The sequence below is a fragment of the Lygodium microphyllum genome, chromosome 27 (genome assembly GCF_053477565.2).
Source record: "Lygodium microphyllum isolate KBCC chromosome 27, Lygodium_microphyllum_v1.1.10, whole genome shotgun sequence".
Classification (NCBI taxonomy): domain Eukaryota; kingdom Viridiplantae; phylum Streptophyta; class Polypodiopsida; order Schizaeales; family Lygodiaceae; genus Lygodium; species Lygodium microphyllum.
Window position 1 is genome coordinate 43,746,162 of NC_141161.1, and position 21,363 is coordinate 43,767,524.

At 41.2% G+C, this 21,363-nt stretch overlaps 1 protein-coding gene across 1 annotated transcript; it reads left to right on the forward strand.

Annotated features, from left to right (window-relative positions):
* The first annotated feature begins 695 nt into the window (after positions 1–695).
* Positions 696–21,077, forward strand: LOC148012261 (putative oxidoreductase C215.11c). Its single transcript, XM_087669546.1, has 6 exons — positions 696–1,047; positions 9,168–9,333; positions 9,437–9,689; positions 19,908–20,166; positions 20,320–20,483; positions 20,575–21,077. Exons 1-6 carry the CDS (start codon positions 834–836, stop codon positions 20,773–20,775), a joined length of 1,257 nt encoding a protein of 418 aa, XP_087525672.1. The 5' UTR covers positions 696–833; the 3' UTR covers positions 20,776–21,077.
* Positions 21,078–21,363: the final 286 nt, after the last annotated feature.

The window sequence follows — 21,363 nt, forward strand, 5'->3', positions numbered from 1 at the left end:
CCAAGAGCCTAAATAAATTCCTACTTTCCACTTGGCCAAGCATGCAAGAAAGTTCCCAAAAAGTCTCAGCCCTTAGTATGACAAATTGCCAAGTGGTGTTGGGTTTTGCCCCCTCAAATATCCTCTTGTTTCTTGCCTCCTAGATGGATCATAGGACCATGATTTGAATTGTTTTCATACTTGTTTTCTTTACTTCATAACTTATCTCTAGAGTACCAAAGATACATAATTTCTCTCCTTCCAAATCTATACCTCTATTGCAAATGTTTCTGATAATGGTTTGCCATAAAGGCACTGCAATACAACCAGATTATTTTTTAAAAAAAATAGTGTGAGATTTTTATCAATGTGCCAAGATGAGGTAGATGAAGATCGAGTCATCCATGGGATTTGGACTCATCCTGAAAACGCACACACACACACACACACACACACACACACACACACACACACACACACACACACACACACATCATAAACCAACTCTTCAAGTCATTCGTGCCTCATTGATGCTAGATTGCTAGAGATATACACTTTTAAAAAATGTGATGTCATTTCTAGCAGGCTATTAGATACCCTCAAGCACCCTTAAGGCATCTGTTTGGGTTGCATGAGAAGCCAAGTTCAATCGTGAGGGATGGACTGGTGGATGCAAGATTGCCAGAGATACACTTATCATCCAAGCCTCTTTAAATATGTATTTGTGTATTAGGGCAGGTTGCCCAATTTACTCCTGCCGGACCCTGCTGCTCAGCCAGCGCGCCAACCTTCCCAAACAAGACGAACAAACAGAGTAGCAGCAGCAATACAACGAAGGAAAGGGAAGGGAAGACATGGCAGCTGCTGCGCTTCGCCGAGCATCCTCCTCCTCATGGGCCCATGGTCGCCGTCGCCGCGACCTCCTCTGCCTACGCGACAGCCTCCAGGCCTTCTCTTCTGCAGCTGCCGTGGCAACAGAGCCCTCCGACGACACCGCCAATCTCATTCCAGGCTGTGCCGACCAAGCCGGCACATCCCGGTACGCCCAGCGCTTTGCCTCTGCAGCAGGTCAGTGCTCTCAGATTTCGAGTGACGTCTATGGATGTGGGAGACAGTTTTTTTACAAGAGGGTTTAGGGCCTTAGAAAATACTCAGATTGTGTCCGTGCATTTTGTGCTACTGTTTGTTTTGCACAACATACAGTTCACTCGTTTGGTCTTCATGTTTTGACTCTGCTCTGAGAGGTAGATAATTGTAAATATTGCCCTTGCATGTGTGCACACAGATGGGTGTGCATGTGCGTATACTATGTCAGTGCATTAATCTGTTTATTATTATCTATTTATAGGTACACCCTATGTACATGTATGAATCATGCTTGCACTCACATGCGCATGCATGTGTGTGTATGGTGTTCATTGCTGTTAGTATTGTGTCCAAGGCGATTGGTGTTTGTTGCCTGGAGGAGTCCAGCTGTTTCTGCTGTTTGTGGACTGAATATTTGCAAGTATTGTGTTTTTGGGCTGTTTGAAGGTCTGACAAGTTTATTTACATAGTGTACGACACTTGATGGTACCGATAAACTCCATGAGCACCCTTTTCTATGGAATGGGGAGTTTCAGCAGTGAAGAGGTTTCCACATCAGGGTTAAAAATGGGCGGTTCTGTTGGTGGTCACAATGGTGACACACTTGGTTCCCACAAATGTCGGTCATTCTTGAATGGCAGCATAACTTACTATTGTCAAAGGGAGGTTTCGCAAAGATAAGACGTAAGAAGTTTTGGAGACTCAAACCACCATGGAGACACTCGTATGGTAGAGTTAGAGGAGCTTCAACCATAGAACCAATGTTTATGATTCGATAAAGCTCAATTGTATCTTCATGCCATTTTGAACCCTGGAGCATGGGTTAGGGCTTCTTCCTGTCACTGACCTAGTTGACTTCCTTAACTTTACTAGTTCTTCTCTAGGTTACTTGGTTTGTTTCTATCTCTTAGCTCCTAGCAATACTACAATTTTATCACCCTTCTTGAACTTTGTGAACTGTTTGGGAAGATTTTGGGGTTTGTTTCTGAAGGGTGCTTTGCTCGACAAGATGCACAGAGTAATGCTACATGATGAGAATGTGCATATAGCAAGGTGCCACTTGGAAAAAATTCCTTGTGGGAGAATTGTTCACTTTCCCAAGTGCCCTTTTGTATAGATGATGCTGATTATGCAATGCCAAGAGAAGGTACAATAGGGAAGGGAGGCTAATGTTGAGAACAAACATCGAAAACTATAGAATATGAAGAAATGGTAGGAACCCCCTCTCAACCATAGATGTTGATACTGAAGTAGAAAGAGGAACTCAATGTCGATCTTTGTGTAGTGTAGCATGAATACAAATGTGTTTGAAGCATCCTAGCTAGAGGAGCTAGGGAGAAGTGATAGTATCTAGAGATGCCACAAGATCTGCTTTGGGAGGGAAAGCTTCCATGTTGGTAGAAGAATAAGTCTCCAAAGAAGATGAAACCACAAAGAAACAATGAACTTCCCATGTCTCCAGCACCAAGAAGGATTGGTGCAAACCTGCATGTTAGTCCTAGATTGAAATACAAAACTCTACAAAATAGATTAGAATACGCAAAATAGAGGATAGTAGTGAGATGTTTCAAAGCAAAACAAAACAAAAGTAAAGCTAAAAGAAAGTGAATAAATATGTGAATGAGTGAAGAGAGCGGAAGATGAAGGAAAGGAAGCCTAAGGACAAAGTAACATATGGGCAGGACTCATTAGCCCAAAGAGTATGAGACTAGTATAGTGTACCCTAAGGGTGCTGACCTAAGTGTGTGGTCATGATTGCGAACAACCATCAGTAGGTTTTTGCCAATGAGACTCATATTGAGGTGGGAAAGTAGTTCTAGATGGGGGTGTAGGAGGGGACCACGGAATGGATGCAAAGAATACAATGGGTGAGGGATTAGTAGACTAGCCTAATTCTCTAGGACTATTGAAAGATAAGGGTTGCTAAGGTTGTCCTTGTGCCACATGTTCAATGGTAGCTATGTTGGAAGGAGCAAATGTGATAGAATTGGAAGGCATAGCCCCACTCGGTTGTCCAGGGGAAGTGGATGTAGTCGTGGCTTGTTGTGGTTTCTTAGTTGGGAGACCATAGGCTTTTGGCAATGAGTGCAAAATCTATTTTTTTTAGGGAGTTGTTCCTAGATGGGTTTGACCTCTTTGTTTTTGTTTGGGGAAGGAGTGTGATCCTTCTTTTGCATTACCTTTGCATCTTGAGGCTTCTTGCCACCTTTGGTTTTCCCTTGGAAAGAAGAGGTAACAAGACTCCTCTCCAAATAAGTATGTGTGGAGGATTTCTTTTGGACTTGATCATGTAGCCTTGTGCAATGCAGGAATTGACATTCAAACTCATAAAAGGTTGACAAGTGGGGAAAAAAATGGTGTGATAGGTAAAGTGGAAGTATTTTTTAGGTAGCTTGTTTAAAAAGAATATAACGTGATTGTCTTTTGGTTGCGATGAGCCAATAGTAACAAACTCGGTGAGCAATTGTCTATGTTTGGCTAGCTCGAATTTCAAGTCATTTCCTTGATAGAAAATTCTTGAAGCTCAAAGTTGAGATTGATACGTCAAGTTCGTTCTCTTATTGCATAGCAGTTAAGAAGATGATTTCGATGCTTAGATATGAGGGGTAAGGCATAGGCTTTAGATAAGTGACTAGGTCCAAAGGCAATGATTATTGAGGGAGAGGTTATTGAGTGTGAGATGTGATAGAGCAAGAAGAAGGTGGTGAATAGGGGGGAGGTGGCAATAAGAGGCAATGCGTGTAAGGGGTGAAGGTTAGGGCGGTAGGTGTAGAAGCTACTAGGTGGCTGTCAATGGTTGCACATGTTTTGGGGCAGGGGTAGTCGAGAAGGCAAAGGTGGTGGCTTTCAAGCTGTAAGGAAGGTGGCAGCAACTCATGGGGGAGGGGGCAGCTCAACTCAGTTTATGCTTGCCTTTTTGGTTGTCCCTTCTAATATGGATGTACACATTTCTAGCAGTAGAGATATGTGGTCAATTATCAACTTTTGGTACAGTAGCTTATAGGGCTAATTCTTGCACCGTGGACCCAATGTTCGAGTTGTCCAAGCATGCATTAATGTAGTGATGGATGTAGTAGATACAAGACATTGGTTGGGTTCTCAATTTGACTTGTTCATACTCTAAATAAAATTTACAACATTGGTCATTGCCTTATTCATTTGTGCAAAAGCCCTTAGCCTCATTGTGAGGGTACTATGTAGGAAGACAGAAAGAATGTAGGAGAGAGAACATGGAGAGAAGACAGAAAGAATGTAGGAGAGAGAAGAAACAATGTGATTGCAATGGTTGAAGGTACAAGGTTGCATCGATCAACCCCAATATGTAGTTCTATGTGTCAGTGTGGGCGCTAGATGGTAGCAGGGGGATGAGGGAATGAGGAGGGTTGACTAATCATGAAGAATCAATGATGGATAATGAGAGTGGGAGGGCAGTTCACCTATACATAGGCAAATTGGGGCCAAAGGTGGCAAAACCCTAGAAATGGCCAAAAGTTTCCAAAAAGAAATGTGCTAATGTACCCTCCATCTAAGGTGTCTAAAACACATAAAATGAGAGAAAAATTCAATCTCAGTGCTCCTAATGTCCTCATTCAACTCAAATTGAGGGTCGAGGCTCATAGGTAGGAAATGACCATACGATATACGATTGCTAATACCCCCTCTCAGATCTTGGATGTGGTGGAAGGCCAAAGGAAATGCGGATCCAAGGGTGATAGGAAGAGTGCAAACGTCGATGAACTTAGTTGATGAAGATCCCCTCTCCATATTAAAAGCCGATCAAATTGAAGGCCACCAAAGGGCAAAGGAAATAGAGAGGCCTCAAATGTATCACTCTTGAAAACTCCTCGGAAATGGGTGAGCCAAGGCTTGAACCCAACTATGAGATAATAGTGAGGAACTATTGAAGGTGCTAGAAGTTGCGTAGAACCAACAAGTACCAAGGGCCAAGCGACAAGGGATGGTGGCTCAATGAAAAAAAAAGAGATCGTGCATACAAGAAAGGCCCAAAGTAGATTGGAATTTGTGAAGCAACTCCTCACAATCATAGGAAGCCCCTTGTGAAACACAAATGGCTAGAAAATCCACAACCGCATCACCAATATCGTCCCCCTTTGAAAGGGTGGGAGGTACGAGGGAATCACTAGAGGAGATGGTGGGGAATGGGATGGAACTTGTGGGATAAAAGGTATACAATTAGGAATGGATGCGGCAAGATAAAGTTGCCTCAGAGGGCCCTTCATAATGGAAGGGGAATAGAGCATAGATAGCCTCCTCTTTGGCCAACCTGTTGCACAAAAGTGGCTCTTGTAGAAGAATCCTCAATAAAGATTGCCGGCTTGGTGAAGACGTGGGTCTCGAGGCTAGAAAGGCCATAAGCTTAAAGGAGAGGAAAACCCAAGTCTAGAACATGTAGGGCCTTAGAATCGGAGCTTGATGGATGGTCAAACAATAGAGGCATGGTTCCAACCCCACTAATAGGCATTGAAGAGAGATCACCACCATTGACGATATTTTTTGATGGATAGATTTTGCAACAAATCATCTCGAGGAGTCATATGACTCTATGCATCATTGTCAATGAGCTAAGATTGTTGAAAAGATGAAACGGTCTAAGAAGGCTTCTCCACTTGATAAATGTGTAGAAACACGGACTCCATGGTAATAGTGGATGACGAAGTAGAGGTAGACGAAGACTTTGAGGTAGATCTACCCTTTTGAAACTAGTCTATGAATCGCATAAAGTGGTAGTCCCTTCAATTAATACCTGGTTTTTTCACATACATACACAAACAGAGATCTCACTTCCTCGCTCAACACCAGATTGGCCTCGAAGATCGGCGCCCCTTTCGGTATTTTTTAATCAATGAAAAGATGGAAATTTACAAAAAAAAAAGAAATGTTCAAAAGTACAAAACTTGTGAACAGTTGGCTTTCATATTTTCTGAGTAAATTTCAGCTGCATAAGGACAATACAACACATCTAGAACGACATCTCTTTTTGAGTAAATTTTAGTTGCATAAGGACAATACATCATATCCAGAACATCATCCCAAGTAGGAAAACACTTTTTGTGACCATAGCTCAGTAATGCAAGTGTGGAATTGCAATTTGTAGAATTTTGTATTTACTGTTTTTCACTTGTTTCTTAACGTGTTCTCAGCTTTATTCCCTTTCAGATTTGTTCCATACCAGTTGAACTACAAACCCTTTGACCCTAGCATCATTCTAGCAGTAAAACAGTCCCACAAACAACACTAAATTAGAGCTTAAAACCTTGTTCCTGTGTGGCGTAGTCATCACTTTCTTTAGTTCTTGCATTGGAGAAGCAATCAGTTGCTCTTGAACCTGGACAATGAGGCTCTTGGCTTAGTAGAAGAGCAAAGAAAACACAGAACTGTACATTCGATTGAATCAGCCCATCATACAGAGCATTTCCTCTGAGAATAGAGAGAGTTGATCGGAGGCAGCAAGCTCTATCTCTGTACATGAGTTAGAGACCAAGAAATACTCTCCATAGCTGATGTACTTGAAGCAATTTGTCCTCAGTCCCTGAAAACTTCACACTCAAATTTGCCCCTTGCATATTACGTTTTTTTAAAATGCTCTCTCTCTCTCTCTCTCAAGTTTTGGAAATTTGTGCCCAAATTGTGACACATGATATACATGTAACAGTTTTCCCGTTTAAACCTTCTGGTCTAAAATTCTCCATGATCGGTGCTAAAATTTGACCTCGGCACAGACCAGAAAATTAATCCTTGTGTAAAAACGAAGATAATGATGTGAACAGATTCTGGGGTCCAAAAATAGTAACTTCCTAAATTTTAGGGACGGTGACTTGTATTCCTCAAGTTGTTTTGAGCAATTTTTATCATTGCAACCACATCAAAAAGTGTAATGTGGCTTAGTTATGGTGACTTTTATTTCGTGAGCATTCTCACATGTGCATCTTTTGACTTGGCCAGGCTCATTGTCCTGCACCATCCTAGTGGCTAAGCTAAGCACACAGTCTCAAACCATTGGTATTCTATTTTTCAATGCCCATTCGATATGGAACCGGTTCCAAGGCTCAGACAAACCATTAGTCCAATTTGTTCTAATGGCTGTCTCTTCTGGCCATGCAAAGATCCCTACTTAATCCAAGAGAACTTTGGGGGTAAAAAGCAACAATAACTAAAGAAAAGAAAAATGAAATATTTATATATGTAAATAAGGAAAGCAATTGCAAAAAGTATCGCCACCTGATGACATATCCCCCTCTTGAAAGAAGCAAGCGATCTTGATTGTATGCCACACATGCTAATGGATGACACAGGATGATAACAAGATTCTCCATGTTATTAGTGCCATCGCATGTATCATTTGTCCTTCTACCCCGACCTACCATGGATCCTCATGATGGTGTGGGATCATGCAACTTTATGGGATCGGTTGAATATCCCCCAACGCATACACGTCAACCATAGATGTTCTTCAAGAAATACTTGCAAGAAAACAAAGAAGCTGCTCCCACTGAAATGAAAACCACCAATAGAGGTGTCCTTAGGATAATCGGGGTCCGTCAGGCCATGTTACAGAAGGTTGACGTAGGCAAGGTAGATGGGGAGTATTTGATATTGAAGGGAACACTCAAGGCCAGGCATAGAGGGGGAGCAGTAAATGCAGATGAAAAATTGGTCTTCACCTTGGAAACACAAACAACCAGAGGCTGGCAGAGGACCAATAGTACCTGGAGCTGCAAGGACCTGCTGTAAACGCAGAGAATGAAGACGTAAACACCTGCAGCTGGCCGCCTAGCTGGTCAAGATGCTGCCCAGGTCTGAAAACAGGCTCCCTAAGTCAGCAGGATGGTGCCTAGATCTGGATACCTGCCACCTATGTCAGTTGAAGGTCCCAGCAGTGAAACACAGCAGAAAAAGAAGTCTTCCGCCCAGCCTGCAAAGGTGGCACCCAACAGAGAATAGCTGCGGCCCAGCTGAGAGGAGGCTGCCCTGCTGCAAAATGCAGATGTAGGGGGGTGGCTGCACGAAAGCGAAGGCGTGTACCTGCAGAAATGGTGCTGCCCAGCCTGTAGGAAGGCCACCCAGCCTGTTAGAAGCTGCCGGAATGCAGGAAGAACATCGCCCAGCCTGAATGATGGCTGCCTAGGTCAAAATGCAAATCCATCCCTGGTAAATGCAGCCTAAAGGGCTGGAAACAGGCTGCCCTACCTTGTTTGATGACAAATGCAAGGGCTGCAACACGTATGGATGGCGCCTGGCAAGTCTATTCATGGACAACATACTCCTCTTCGAGGTCTTTAGCTCCCATGTGTGGCTCTAATGCCATGTGAGAGTGCACAACGGAAAGAGGAAAGTGAACATTGAGAGGAGATGGAGAGAACGCTAGAGAGAGAGAAGGAACAATGTGATTGCAATGGCTGAAGGTACAGGCTGCAACAATCAGCCCCAACTTGCAGCTCTATGCGTTAGTGTGGGTGCTAGACAGTAGCGGGGGGATGAGAGAATGAGGAGGGCTGGCTGATCATGAAGAATCGATGATGGATAATGAGAGCGGAAGGGTAGGCTGACTATAGGCAAACTGCAGCCAAAAGTGGCAAAACCCTAAAAATGGCCAAGAGTGCTCAAAAAGAAATGCATTAATGTGCCCTCCATCTAAAGTGACTACAACACATTCTTCATTGCAAGTGCTGATTATTCATTGCCATCATTCTGCTCTTCATACTTTTCTTTCTTTTCGCATGTTCTTGATATAAGTCTCATTCCTATACATGATCATTTTGACCTCTTTGTGTTTCAGAGTTCTTGTCCTTCTTGGAAAAAATGCCTAGCACAACTGGTGCTAAGTTGGAGGGCTACTAATTGCACTTGCTCCCAAGGATCATAACAAAACTGTTTTTACATGATACAACTACAGTGCAAAGTGCTAGGTTATATCTTTGTTGAAGTTCAGATTTCTTATATGTGATGTACGTCTGAGTTATCATGAGCAACACTGTTTTTTTTGTGTTATGTCTTTGCTAGATTCCTGTATGTTGGTATGTGTTCAGTTCCCATAGGTGGGTTCGATGCTTGTTTTGATTTTCACACATTCTTTCCTGCAGGTGTAGATCATTTTAGGCAAATAAATGCGGGTGGGAAAGTCGGTGAGCTTACCCTCTCATCTATTGGTGTTGGGACCTTACCAGGGAAAGAAACCGAAGCAGTAGATAGAGATTACATACAAGCTATAACTCGATGCTTTCAACTTGGCATCAATTTTGTTGACACGTAAGCTTAAATTCAGGATGCGAGAAATGTTTTCACAGTTTGATTGTTTTTGCTTGTAGCAGTATGCTTTATCTAAGCAGCTTTTGTTGTCATGTGCTGGCAGAGCAAGTAACTATCGCAGTATGCGAAGTGAGCGGGCCATCGGTCGCTGTTTATCAAGTGCTATCAGTCAAGGAATCATTCAAAGAAATGAAGTTATTATCTCCACTAAGGGAGGTTTCTTATCTTTTGATCATAGAGAGAAGATTGATCCGCGAACATACATAGAAGAGAAATATGTGAAAACAGGACTGTTCAAGTGGGAAGAGTTTTTGGGGGGTGCTCACTGCCTTTCAACTCCATTTGTGATGCATCAGGTAATTCATAATTCATTGGGCTAACTCTTCTGCCTGCAGTTTATGGATTTACTGTGAAATTCTTGTGTACAATGAGTTTCCTTTTAAAATAAAGGATGCTTTTAATATGCATGAGCCTCTTTTCTTTTAGTTTCTTTTAGAGCTGCAACTGTCACATGTATAACACCACACCAGATGGAATGCTGCAGTTTGTTGAATCTTTCAATAGCTTGTGCTATTCTTGCTTGACATTTTCATATTTGCTCCTCTGTTTGACTTCAGCTCATGCACTTTAGCCACACACCTGAAATATCCTTGTATTTTAGTTAAATTGCTCCAAACTTTACCTAGTCCATTCTTTTCAATATTGAGGATCTATTCTTTAGTGCCTTCAACAAAAATCACCACAAAAGAACCCAAATGAAAATAATATTGGTTTAGATCATTGACAAAGGTTGGAAGTGAAACCTTCGATTAACAGCCAAAAGAGTGGTTAGAACGTTAAATTTGAAAGTTTGGCCCAAGTTTGGACAAGATATGACATTTTAAAGTTCGGGCAATTGGACAGAAATGTAGTATTCCGGCAGGTCACTTAAAATTATGGGCAGCCCAATGCATTAAAATATGAGGAAGATCAGCCTTGAATTTTGCATACATACAAGGCAAGTGAAGATTGCCGTTTTGAACTGTTTCTTCCCAATTTGGGCTGCATGCAAGCTCAGAGGGAGCAGACATTGCGATCCCTTGGACAGCATTGTGGCACTTGGGACAGCATTGCCTTGCTGATTCTGATCAACATTTTGCTGTGTGTCACTTTCACTAGGTTGACTATATTAGGGCTTTGTGCGGTCTCCTCTCTCTTCTTCTGGCAATGATTTTGGCTGAATAGAGCTGATTTGGGTTGCATACTGTTATAAATAAGCTTGTATGTGGGTAAACATTAGTTTTGGAAGGGAATAGACCAATGTGGTGTTGTACATCACTTGTAGAGTTAGAAATTGGACATGTATGGATGTTTTCAGGTTGTGCAACCATTGACATTGCTGTCTGCTGACTCTCATTGCTGAATTGTGATGCATGTTGATTCTCCTTAGAGAGCCATTAGAGCAGTTTTACCGCATGAAAGGCTCTCTTTTGCTAGAGAAAAACTGGCAAAGTCAAGGGCACAAAGCTGGATTTATTGGAGAGAGGATGCATTGACAATTTGGGGACAAAACAGGGACTGATTTACTGCTCTAGACTTGAATTTAGAGGGGTATTTGTTAGATGTGCTAATTGTGTTTACTCGAACTGGTGTTTGAGAGCATAGGTGTTCGTGCATTTGAGCTTGGAACACGATACAGACTGAGCATCAACATTTTGTAATCCCAATCGAGAGCTCTTGAATAATCAAATTTTAGAAGAAATCTACAAGGGATGCTAGGGTTTGGCATCAAGGGTCATCTTTTCAATGTGGGAGCATTCTAATTCTCCATTGTCTTTGAGATATTTGTTTGTCGATTTACATTGTTATTGTGTTTGCTAGTTAATCTTATTCCACCCTTTATTTTATCTAACCATCTCTTTCAAGTAGGGGTGAGCCCATGGTTGTTTGGAGTTATAGATGTTTTCAGCAAAGAGTTTTGTTGCTAAGTATGATGCATGTTTGAATAACATTTGTACAGTTTTGATGTAGGATGGATAAGTAATAATGGTATTGCCAAAGAATTGCAGGTTTAAGAGAGAGAATTATGATTGTTAGACATGCAGTTTTTACTTGGAAATACTATTGGTTGGCCATTGATGTCATGAGGATGTAAAATTTTGATGCTTTGCTAAACATTTGATCAAGTGTTAATCAAATGTGCAAATATGAGATGCACATGTGATGTGTAAGTTAGTTATTTCACAATGTTGGGCCAAGGATCCCAAGATATTAGTTGGTGCCAAAGATCACGAACGGGCGATGGCTTCGTCCTCCTTTCTCATGGCAGATGGACGTCAGGCGGCAGCATTTGAAGGCAAGGCGGCAACATTTTTTCCTTTCGTCCTTCCTCCGTTCCCCCTAGTACATGCGGCCCTCCCTCTTTATATAGGGGAAGGGAGGGAATCCTCCCCTCCTCGACGTGTCACTGGGCATGACGATGGAGCCGAGCAAGCTCCAGCGAGGAGCTTGCTGGCTCCCTATCCCCTTCCCCCTTATAGCACGATACGCCGTGGATGGGAGGATAGGGGAAAAAAAATTCCCCTTATGGTAATTAATTTGATATATTACATTCTCTTCCCTTTAGAGGAATCGAGATGTCCTTATCTCGAGATAAACTGGGGATATTGATGGTTAAGCTGTATTAATTGTATTTGTCAAGTGCTCGGTGGTGCTTGGTGAGAGATTTTGGCCTAGATCATTTTACTAGTTGTTAATATTAGTGGTGATGTTAGAGACTAGGCATTAATTAATTGATTAATGCTAGTTCGAGAGCTAATAAGTGCTCAAGAATATTGGGCCAATAAATTGGCCCAACCAATTTAATTGTTGGTCGGTGAAATTATTTTTTAGAGTAAGGGTTAATTATTACATTAATTCTTAGAATTATGAATTTAAAAATTAATTAAATTCGGCTATTAATTGTTGAAAGATGCAATTAGAAAGTTGCCATTTGGCAAAACTTGCCTATGCATGTGAGAGGAGATTGGTTGGAGGTTGGGAGAGGGGGGAAATTTTGAGCTGTACTAGTTGAGGAGAAGGTTGTTAGAGCAGGTCACCAGCAGTTCAGGCCCATTTGCAGCCACGATGAGCACTACTAGGGATTGATAACAGCAGCCCAAGGCCCTAGGACAGCGGCAACAGGTGAGAAGTGGAGTTTATGGGTAGGTGATGGCTATAGGTGATAGCTCCACGGATTATGCTAGCAGTGCAGCAACAAAGATCAGTCCATTTTTTGCAATAGAAGTTGAAAATTTCTCTCTCCTTAGCATTTTCTCTCATTCTCTAGTAATTTCTCAAGTTATCTTAGCCACTTAAGCCATTGGAGGTGGAGAATTCAAGGATTCTCTATTGTAAACACTAACTTACAACAATAATATGGTTTGACAGCCACCTCGAGAAGCATGTATAGAATTTAAGACAATATACTTGGAATTTAGTAATTGAAATTAGGGAATTTCAAATAATTTCAAGAGGCCATAAAGCTAACATTTGAATTTGGGGCAAAATTTGTCATCTAAGTAGTAAGGTGATGGTCAATCCCTAAGCAAACCAAGGAGCTAGTTGGTTTGAGGTCTTATTTAAAGAAATACCACAAGGGGCACTAGTTTTGGGCCAATAGAGTGTCCTTTGTCCAAGATTAAATGGTGACATTTGCATTTTAGTTTATTTGAATTTTATTGCTTGCTATAACTAGTGGATGATCAATTCATTATCACCTTGATGGTTTTGGTTGATTTCATAATTTATCCAAGTCATTGGATTCTATGCTATATTTTGAACTAGACTAAGTTGTTTGAGAAGCATATTAGGTGGGCCAATTTTTAATCCATGTTTTGCTTTCAAATAGTGCATATAGAGGGTAGAAAGAATTAGTGAATGATTACTTCATCAAGGAAACAACATGTTTACATGTTGTGCCCATTACTTCTCATCATGAGTTAGAAAAGATGGATATACAATATGCAAACAATGAGGATTTTGCAAGGATTTATGACCAATTGTGTAATGGTTATAGAGGTGAGTACTATATTCTAAGGGATAACTTTCTTACAATGTATAGTCATCTTCTTGTCACTGAGCAATTGAGGCTTGTGGTAGAAAGTCATGCACCACCATATGCCAGACATAAATGCATTAATGCTATAGTCGAGGTAGTAGATACTTTCTTTTGTTGGCCAATTTTGTGACAAGATGTAGATGATTTTGTGAGGGTATGCATTGTATGTTAGGAGATTGAGTTTGACAGTGAAAGAGCATTTGATTTGTTGCATCCTTTGTTTATTTTGGATAGGCTGCAGGAGAGCATTGCTATGGATTTTGTTGTCGGTTTTTTGAGGACGTCCACAGGGAATGTCGTCATTTGGATTGTGTTATCTAAGTTCAACACAGTGTGGAAGGGAGAAAGAAAGTTCCATACACTTTACATACAAATACTATGATGCAAGAAGGTTGACAATGTGGATGAAGCCTACAAGACAAAAAAGTTCTCTCTTCATAGGACCCATGCAAAGCAAAAGAAAACAATTGATTGTCATTGTTGTGTTTTGAAAGGTTTAGCTTAAGAAGATAAGGGAAGAGAACTCTTCTTTCAAAGTTGAGTATGTAATAGTATGGGGCTTTTTAAGGGTTTTACAAAAGGTAGATTGAAGCTTTCATATCTTTAGAGGTTTCAGAATGCATTTCATGCTAGTTTTTAAAGGTTTTTTTTCGAAGTGTGTGCTAGAGAATATGCTTGATGGGGTTTAACCAAAGGTTAAGGGATTTGATGAAATTTGGGTTTTGAAATATGAATAGGTATATAAGAAGAGGAAAATGTAAAATTTCTTGTCATGGGAAATTGATTTTAAGATGCTTTAATCTTGTTGATAACATTTGATTAAGTTATTAATCAAATGTGCAAGGTTGTTTAGCACATGTGATGCATATGGCAATTATTTCATGGTAACAGGCTAAGGATTCCAAGGATGCAGTGGATATCAAAGGCAAAAGCTATGAAAGTTGTTTGGCTAATAAATGTCAGTGGTGACACTAGGAACTAGCATTAATTAATAAATTAATGCTAGTCTAAGGATCAACGGAGGTTGGAAACCACTCCAAGTTACAAATGGCCTAGCCAATTTAATTACAGATGGGCATATTTAATTTTGGATAGGGTAAGAGGGGTTGAAATTAATTTTAAGATTATTTAATTTTAAAAATTAATTAAATGGTTGGATAATGTTGAAAATGGGTTTAGAAGGTCGCCACTTGGCCAAAATGCCCATGCAAATTGAGAAAACGTTTTTGGGGGCTGGGTCTTAGTGATTCTGCTAGTTTACAGCCTAGAGAGAGAGAGAGAGAGAGAGAGAGAGAGAGAGAGAGAGAGAGAGAGGAGGGGGGTTTTGGTCAGAGAACAACAATTTGTTGCAGAAGATAGCCATTTGGGAACCTTAGCAGGCAAGGGATAGTAGAGAGACATCTTCCAAGGGTTGCCAACATCATTGTTGATTAGGTGACAACATTTTGGAGGTGCTTCGCAGTAGGTGATTGTATTAAATGTAGGCTAGAGTAGGTAGCAGGCAGACTTTAGGGTGTTCTCTCAAAGAAAATCAGATTTATCTCTCATCTTCTCCAGTAAATTCTCAAAAGACCTTAGCATTTCTCAGCCATTTGGAGCAGATCTCAGCCATATTTGGTGGATGATAGGAGGATTTTTGCTGTAACCCTAAATTTTTGCAGAAAGTAGGGTTTGACAGCCGCCATGGGACCTATGCCAATAGGAGAAGGCATCATATATTGGATTCAGTACTTGAAATTTGTGTAATTCTTAGGGAATTTTGAGGCCACTCCATTCATTGTAAATTGGGGCAGCATTTGGTCAATTCATGGTTCCAATTGTGCAAGTCTTGGGTAAAAAGTCAAGGGGCAAATGGCTGGAATTGCTTGTTGATTGTTTTTACAAGAAGGGGGTTTTGGAATAACTGCCATCTCCTAGTTGTGAGTCTTGTGAGAGTTTGATAGAGACATTGGAGCTTTGATAATTTAGTGTGCATTTTCTGTGCATTTCTTAGGTTTTCCTATCATTTTGTTGCCCTTGCCACATTGCGGCTGCTCTAGATTGCCACACCAATATTTGTATTGTCAAGACAATATTTGCGTATTTTTCTAGTGCAGTTGAATTGCATTTATTGTACGTGGTGGGTTAGCCCATTTTTTGGGCCCAAATGCAAGTTGGCCAGTTTGGGGGATCTTTGCTAATTATATCCCCTCTCCACTTAGCAGATCATTCTCATCTTCATCTTTTGCAGGTTGCTGATTTGCACACCGTCTTTGGCATACTCCTCCGTCTCTAGAGCTGCCATCATCATTCTTAGCGTGATCCGGTGCCCTCATTGATGTTATGGGCTGTGTGTAGAGATTGATGAGTCCACTCTTTCCTCTTTTCTGTATTCAGCATTCTTTATGCAATTCATCACTCCACATTATCTTTTCTTCTTGTTCTCTCTCTCTCTCTCTCTCTGTGTGTGTATCTCTATATTTGTGGTTTTCTTTTGTTGTACACACATGGTATCATTGCCCAAGTGAGAACATAGAGATGATTAGTGTAGAGGTGGCTCCTTAGGCTGAAAATGCAGCTTTCAACATCTGCATTTTTCTGAAAATGCAAGTTTTTCTTGTAGTCAATTGCTCATCTCATGAGAATGGTCATCTACATCCATTCCATCTCACTCCACATTATCTTCTCTTCTTGTTCTCTCTCTCTCTCTCTCTCTCTCTCTCTCTCTATCTCTATATTTGTGGTTTTCTTTTGTTGTACACATGGTATCATGGCCCAAGTGAGAACATAGAGATGATTAGTGTAGAGGTGGCTCCTTAGGCTGAAAATGCAGCTTTCAACATCCACATTTTTGCTGAAAATGCAAGTTTTTCTTGTTGTCAATCGCTCATCTCATGAGACAAGCCATCTACATCCATTCCATCGTGAAAGTGTGGCTGATTTTCATTGTTCGAGGAGTTGTCTATAGCAAACATAGCTTTTTTGGGGTATTTTGTAGGTCATAGAAAATGTCTTATAAGTTATCACCAATTTTCAGACTTTTATGATTCAAAGGAGGAGCATTCTCATCATTCCTTTGAAAGGCGGTGAGATTCTTACGAAGAATGCGAAGAAGCATGCGATTACTGAGAAGAAGAGAGGTCACCAAGTCCATTTGTGTGGTAGAACTCTCCTCCTTCCTCCCTCCATGTTTCCCAAAAGACTCATCATATTGGTCTAAAGAGACCTCCTTTGGCACCCTCAATGTAGGTGCTCGTACTCCTCCTTTGCCCAAAGAGGATCACTTGGATGGTTTCAACTATTAATTGTGGTCGAGTAAGGTGGAGCGCATTTTGGACACCCTTTGACCTTGGGGAGTTTGCTTCCCATTTGGTACACCATCTTGTGGAGGGTCCCACACCCCATGGGATCAGTGATCCATCGTGTAGCCCTATGGGACCAACTCAATTCTTGAGCTAGATCCTTTCTTTTTATGAGCTTACAAGACTTTGTCCTAGTGCATGTTTGTAGATTGAAGACAACTGCGGAGTTGCGGAAGAAGCTAGTGTCTTCATGCCATTAGAAGATGTTTGTCCACTGCATATCCCTTGAGAAGGAGCTTTGTTTGCTCAATGTTGCTAAGCCCTTGCCTAAGGCTTCATTGCTTCATCACATGAGATTGTTGGGTTTTCAGACACTCCTAGGATCTGAGAGGGGTGTTAACCTACCTATTTTAGGGTTTGTCAGTCAATCTGACAGATTGGAGCTGTCACGATCCCGTGCATTTCTTAGGTTGCCACTTTGTGATTGCTCTAGACTGCCATGCTAGCAGCTGTATTGCCAAGTCAGCATTTGCACATTTTTCTGGCACAGTCAGACTGCATTTAGTGCAGTTGCCAGGCATTTTTTGGCAGGTCAACCCATTTTTTGGGCCCAGCCGCAGGTCGGCCAGTTTGGGGGATTCCTGCTATTTATATCCCCTCTCCCGCTTGGTAGATCATTCTCATCTTCATCCTTTGCAGGTTATTGATTTGCACACTCCGTCTTTGGCATACTCCTCTATCTCCGCTGCTGCCATCACCATTCTCAGCCTGATCTGGTAACCTCACTTATGCTGTGGGCTGCATGCAGGGACTGATCAGTCCACTCTTTTCCCTTTTTTGTATTCAGCATTCATTTCAGATTCAATGCAGTTTATCACTTCACATTATCTTCTCTTCTTGCTCTCTTCTTGATCAGTCCACTCTTTTCCCTTGTGTATTCAGCATTTATTTCAGATTCAATGCAGTTTATCACTTCACATTATCTTCTCTTCTTGCTCTCTCTTTCTCTATCTCTGTGTTTGTGGTTCTCTTCTGTGCGCACTCCCATAGATAGCACCTCTACTCCATTGGTTTAGACATGTGTAAGTATCTAGGGGTAGCACTATATGTCTCACATGATGTATTGCTAGTTGATAATTTATGTGTTTAGGAACTTCTATCCATTATGTACTAGTTGCTTAAATTTTACAGTATCTAATGCTATCCCAGGCTTTTGAGTGCTAGATGAGCAACTCTAGTTTGCAATACATGTTGGAACATGTGTATGGCAGCAATAGTTACACTTGTTGCTTGGATCATTTTTGTCACTTGTATTTGGTTCCATGTATGTCTTTTGGATCCTATTTAAATGGATCGGAGCCATTTGTAGTTTTTCAAGCAGGGTATGTCACAAGCACACGGTACAGATTATGTTGTATTTTGTGCATAGGTTCAATCTTAGGCCGTCTTGTTAGCTTGGCTTTGGGGTCAATTTTTCTTTGAGTCGTGTAGGAGCACTCTAGGCCCACTGTTTTATTTGTTTTTCTCTTGCTGAATGTTAGGTTTAAAGATGAAATGCTTGCTGCTAAAGGCTACTACCCTTTGGTTTACTGAAGGCAGGTCTCAATTAGAATGTAACTTTCAATTTAATTGCCAAAAGAGTGGTTAGAGCATTGAAATAAAAAGTTTGACCCAAGAGTCTGGGCAGGAGATGAATTTTTAAATTTCAGGTAGGCCATTGAAAGTTTGGGTAGTGGCAACTAAGTTTCAGCATTTGGGCAACCTATTTTTAAAAAATATCAAGACAATCATCATGGGATCTTTGGAGGTAGACCTGGTGAGTGAAATTTACCATTTAAGCGTTCCTTCCCATCTTAGGGTTGCTTGCAAGCTGAGAGGGAGCATTTTGGATTAGGGAAGGTGATTCCTGGTTGTGTAGAGCAGAGGAACAGCATTCTGACAACCAGAACCAGTATCATGATCATCTGGACAGTAATATGGCACCTAGGACAACATGATGTTGCTGATTCTGCTTTTCCTCTCCTTCTCTTGCATCCTTTTGCTGATTTGGATTCATCAGGTCTGTGTGCCATCTTCTCTCTCTTCTTTTGGCAATGATTTTGGCTGAATAGAGCTGATCTGGGTCGCATGCTCCTGTGAATGACCCTGTAGGCGGGTAGGTGTCAGTTGTAGAAAAGAATAGAACAGTGTGTTATTGTGCATTACCTCCAGAGTTGGAATTTGGACATGCATGCAATGTTTTCAGGCCATTCAATCACTGACAGGGCTATGTACTGAATAGTGAGGCATCTTGATGCCTCATTGAGAGCCATCAGACAGTTGGTGTGTGAAAGGTTTGAGGGAGAAACATTTGGCAAAATTAAGGGGACAAAGATGGATGAATTGGAAGAGCATGTGCTAAGGGCTCTGGCTCAAAACAAGTACTAATTTGCTGCTGTGTATTAGGATTTGCAAGGCCATTTGTTGGGGGAGTGGTAACTATGGCTGCCAAAAATGGTATTTGAGCACATAGGCATCGGCAAACATGAGCTTGGAACACGATGCAAACTGGATTTGAATTGTAGCCTTGCAAGGAGGTTTCCAACAGAAGGGCAGGCTGGAGGTCCTTCATCACATTGAGGGGATGGCTAGGACAATTGTGGAAACCTTCCAATGAAGTGTGCAATGGTGCAGACAAAAGTGAGATAGGCGACCTTTTGGGAAGGAAAGTTTGGGCCTTCACTATCTCATTTTTAACACTCCATGGGACAGGTGATGCATGGGGTGTGCTTTATTACCTGCATTAAAGAGTGGTCATGCCATACGACAGCTTGTGTATACTGACTAAATCTGTTTCTTTTCTTCAAAATATGTAATGTAAAGATTGGCCTTTGCCTCTAAGCCATGTAAAGCCTCCTGTCTGATTTGAGCAGAAGATATTCAGTCATATACACTGCCCTGACTGACTGGTTTGATGTGTGTTAAACCTATGGACCAAGGTTTGGGTTTCACTCTTATGTCTCCATTAGTCAATGAGGTACGAGTCAGATGTGGAACTTGCCACCTTATTTCCATACAACTCTTCTGATGGATGATTTGTTTTTTCCTCCCCTATCTACTTTGAAGCTGGTGTGATGCTGCATGAAAAATGTGATTTTTACTTGATTTTGTTGCTTTAAACTTGCTATAACCAGGACTGAAGTCTTTATCTTATGATGCCTTTTTGATTAAAATAGCTGGAGACCAGCAGGAGGAATTTAGGGGTGCAGACAATTGATCTGTACTGTCTTCACAATCCAGAGATTGAGCTGGGTTTTGAAGCACGTATGACAGTTTTGATTAGGGTGAAGAACTTATTTGCAGCCCTGGAAAAATGTGTCGAGGAGGGGAAAATTTCAATGTATGGTGTGTCTTCTTGGAATGCTTTTCGCACCTCATCTGGATCTAAGAATTATATCTCACTCGAAGAGCTTTTAAATTATGCTAAAGATGCAGGTATGTTATCGGTACTACTACTGTTGGTCTTTTACATTTATCAGGATAATTGGTTAGGCTATGACCTGATGCTTTGAGGTGTATGATGCTGCTATGATGTATTTATATATATCAATGACACTTTTATTTACCAGTTTCTACTTTATGCCATAGGGGGAGACAATCATCACTTTAAACTTGTGATGGCACCACTCAACTTGCAGCTGCAAGATGCCTCTAATACTGCCTCACAGGTCATTAGGGGCAGGCGGCTTCCCCTGCTCCATGCTGCTGCACATCTTGGGATTGATGTTATAACAACCACTCCTTTGTTCCAGGTGAAACTTTTGATGGGATACACTGCTATGCTTGCAATGAAGTTTTTTGCTTGTTACAATGCTTCAGCCCAAAAGCATTTGATTTTTGCAGGGAGAGCTTGTCAAGGATTTGAATCAAGAAGTCAAGGATAAGTTCCCTGAGCTTGGGGATGAAAGATCACCTGCACAATGTGCTTTGCAATTTGCTCGTACTACTCCTGGTGTTTTGGCGACTGTGGCAGGGATGTCTAAAGTTTCGCATGTTGAAGAGAATTGCCGAATCATCAAGTGTCCAGCGACAAGCCGTGGTTGAGCATATATTACATTCACAGGTTATGGATGTATGGAGGATTATTGACTGCAGTCTGCCAGGGAATAGCTACATACTCACACATGGACCTGCCTTCAATTTATAGGTCATTCAATCATAGACCTGCTTCAGCAAACCAATTATTTCTGAAAGCTGCTAGTTCTTGAGATGAGAACTTGTGCTTTTACAAGTCCTGCTTTTCAGTTTATAGAGGTGTAAGTAATGGGTCCATCCTGGGGTTTCTCAGATGTATTAATCCTCTTAATTTTCTGGTAAAAGGGATCGATCGTGATGTTGGCCATTCAGATAGTTATGATGTGTATGAGTTGTCTTTATATGTTAAACAGCTGAACCTACTATGGAATCCAACATGAAATGGAGGCAGCAAAGCATTATAGGAATCATAGCCCTGCAAGCAATGGGTCATGGTTTTGTTTAGTCAAGCCCCCGTTCTTAGGCCGTTTTTTTGAGTCCTTGATACACCCAAATATTCTTGTATCCTTTTTTTGGTTTGGAAAATTAACATTCTTGAATTTGAGCATGTAATGTAGTACAGAGGTGACATTTTGGTATTTACAGGAAGTGCATCAG

Coding starts and splice junctions, on each gene's coding strand:
- LOC148012261 (XM_087669546.1), top strand. CDS start 834: ATGGCAGCTGCTGCGCTTCGCCGAGCATCCTCCTCCTCATGGGCCCAT. Junction 9,690..19,907: donor CTCCATTTGTGATGCATCAG/GTAATTCATAAT, acceptor TGATTAAAATAG/CTGGAGACCAGCAGGAGGAA. Junction 20,484..20,574: donor CAACCACTCCTTTGTTCCAG/GTGAAACTTTTG, acceptor TGATTTTTGCAG/GGAGAGCTTGTCAAGGATTT.